We start from the raw sequence: 2,507 nt of genomic DNA on the forward strand, positions 1-2,507 counted from the left end.
GGACATTTTCCCACCCTGAACACGTTTTAGAACTCAAAAGATACTTTACGTACCTGGAAAGATGTGTATTTGACCAAACTCTTACCAAACTCTTATGAAATTCACTTCACCATCTAGCTTCCCCACACTTGGTATTTGCTACACAAAACTCGAGACAACAATCAATATATGACTTAATAGAATAAAATGAAAACAAATTGAAAACACACTTACAAACCCCGAGTTTTCTCCTCTCAGCGTCGAATTGCGTCTCTACAGCTCAGCAATGACTTGAATGCTCAATTGTCTTCATAAATCTGTGAGGTCACAATGAAGCTCACCGATTCTTTGTCCATGTTGTGAATACTTCCATCTCCAAGTATGGCTTCAATCTATAGCCATTCACAACCTGTCTCACGTGGTCATCAAACTCTTTCTATCTCATATTACCATCAATTCCCAACTCGAACAATCAAATACGGGCCCGTCCACTTTCTTTTCAACTTACCCGCGAAAAGTTTCCTTCTATAGTTGTATAACCAAACTTTTTGACAAACTTCAAAAATCTTTAACCGGATCTTTGCATCGTGTACCTTCTTCATCTTCGTCTTGTATTTCGATGCACATGCCACGTCCATTAACTCCTCAATCTCGCACAAAGCTAACTTCTTAGCTTTACCTGCATCATCATAACTCGTGTTAACCTGTTTAGTGGTCCAATAAGCTCGTTGTGCAATCTCAACCGGTAAATGGTGATCCTTACCATACACAAGTCTATAAGAAGTAGCACCAATTAGGGTTTTATAAGCCTCCCAGTAAGCCCACAAAGCATTGGTCAACTTGGTTAACCAATCCTTACGGTCCATCCGAACTATTTTCTATAAAAGTCTGTTTAATTTTCCGGTTAGACACTTAAACTTATCCACTTGTTTGTGGATGGTAAGGAGTTTACAACCCTATGATCAACCCCATATCTCTTAAGCAACTTACCGAATTAAAAATTTTGAAATGGGATCCACCATCACTAATGATGGTCCAGTTGATTCCAAGTATCATGAAAATATTAGTATGAACAAAGTTGCAAACAACAAGGCAATCATTCGTCCTAGTGGCTATCGCCTCAACCCATTTAGACACGTAGTCGACGACTACTAGGATGTATAAATTACCGTAAGAGTTCGGGAATGGCCCATGATACCGATCCCCAAACATCATAATATCAACAAAGAGGATCGGGTTCAAGGGCTTCTAATCCCTCTTAGAAATTCTTCCGAGTTGTTGACACATTAAGCAGTTAGCCGCGAACTAGTGAGGATCCCTAAACAATGATGGCCATTAAAATCCACTTGTCAAAACTTTTCCCTCAGTTTTCTTGCCACTAAAGTGACCCCCTCACGCTGAGAAATGTGCGTGTTCCAACACGGATCAAACATCCTCCTCAAGTATGCATCGTCTAATCAATAGATCGGCACCAATCTTGAACAAAACTGGGTCATCCCAAATTTACTATTTCGCTTGTGCATCAAATGCTTCTTCTTCCTCCTTGGCCAATGATATGGTGTCGCCTAAAACTTTAAAATTAACAATATGTGCAAACTAAATATTTTGGGAAACCACCAAAATCTATTTGTTTGGAAAGGACTCGTTAATGGGCTAGTCCTTGTCTCCATCTTCCACCATGATTCGGGAAATGTGATTTGCAATAACATTTTTACTCCCTTTCTTGTCCCGAATTTCTAGATCAAACTCCTAAGCAACAAAACCATCTAATCAATCTTAGGTTTGCATCCATCTTGTCCATGAGGTACCTGACAACAGGGTGGTCAGAATATATTATGACTTTATTACCCCAAATATAACACCGGAATTTATCCATAGCATATACTACCGCAAGCAACTCTTTCTCGGTTGTGGTATAATTCAATTGAACATATGAGAGGGTTTTACTTGCATAGTATATAACAGCGGGTTTCTTTTTAACCTGTTGAACCAAAACAGCCCCAACCGCATAATCACTCTCATCACACATTATTTCAAAAGGTAAATTCCAATCGGGTGATTGCAAGATTTTGGCTTCAACAAATTTTTGTTTCAAAATTTCAAAGGCCTTAGCACATTCGTCATTAAAATCAAATGAGGCATCCTTTAACAATAAATTACATAAGGGTTTGGTGATATCACTAAAACCTTTAATGAATCGTCTATAAAACTCGGCATGCCCCAAAAATGATCTAATGCCTTTGACATTCCTGGGATGAGGTAGAGTTGAAATACCTTGCACCTTAGCCCGATCCACCTCTATCCCAAGACTTGACACAACATGGCCCAACACAATCCCCTCTTGGAGCTCTTCTCCCAACTAAGAACTAAATTCATTTCGACACATCTTTTCAAAACTAGTTCAAGTTGATTTAAACATGACTCAAATGATGTGCCGAAAATAGAGAAATCATGCATGAAGACTTCCAAACACTCCCCCACGGTATCTGAAAAGATACTCATCGTAAGCCTTTGGAAGGTGGTGGTGG

The 2,507-nt window shown here is 39.3% G+C and overlaps 1 protein-coding gene across 1 annotated transcript; it reads right to left on the minus strand.

Moving 5' to 3' along the window:
• Nucleotides 1–431: 431 nt before the first annotated feature.
• LOC143583097 (uncharacterized) lies at nucleotides 432–845 on the minus strand. Its single transcript, XM_077065498.1, has one exon. The coding sequence runs from the start codon at nucleotides 843–845 to the stop codon at nucleotides 432–434; it is 414 nt and encodes a 137-aa protein (XP_076921613.1).
• Nucleotides 846–2,507: the final 1,662 nt, after the last annotated feature.

The sequence above is a fragment of the Bidens hawaiensis genome, unplaced genomic scaffold, assembly GCF_021521415.1.
Source record: "Bidens hawaiensis isolate Kalapana, Puna unplaced genomic scaffold, B.hawaiensis_p1.1 tig00032121_1, whole genome shotgun sequence".
In the NCBI taxonomy this organism is placed as follows: Eukaryota; Viridiplantae; Streptophyta; class Magnoliopsida; order Asterales; family Asteraceae; genus Bidens; species Bidens hawaiensis.

Excerpts from the sequence above, each read along its gene's own strand:
- LOC143583097 (XM_077065498.1), bottom strand. The coding sequence starts at position 845 with ATGGACCGTAAGGATTGGTTAACCAAGTTGACCAATGCTTTGTGGGCT.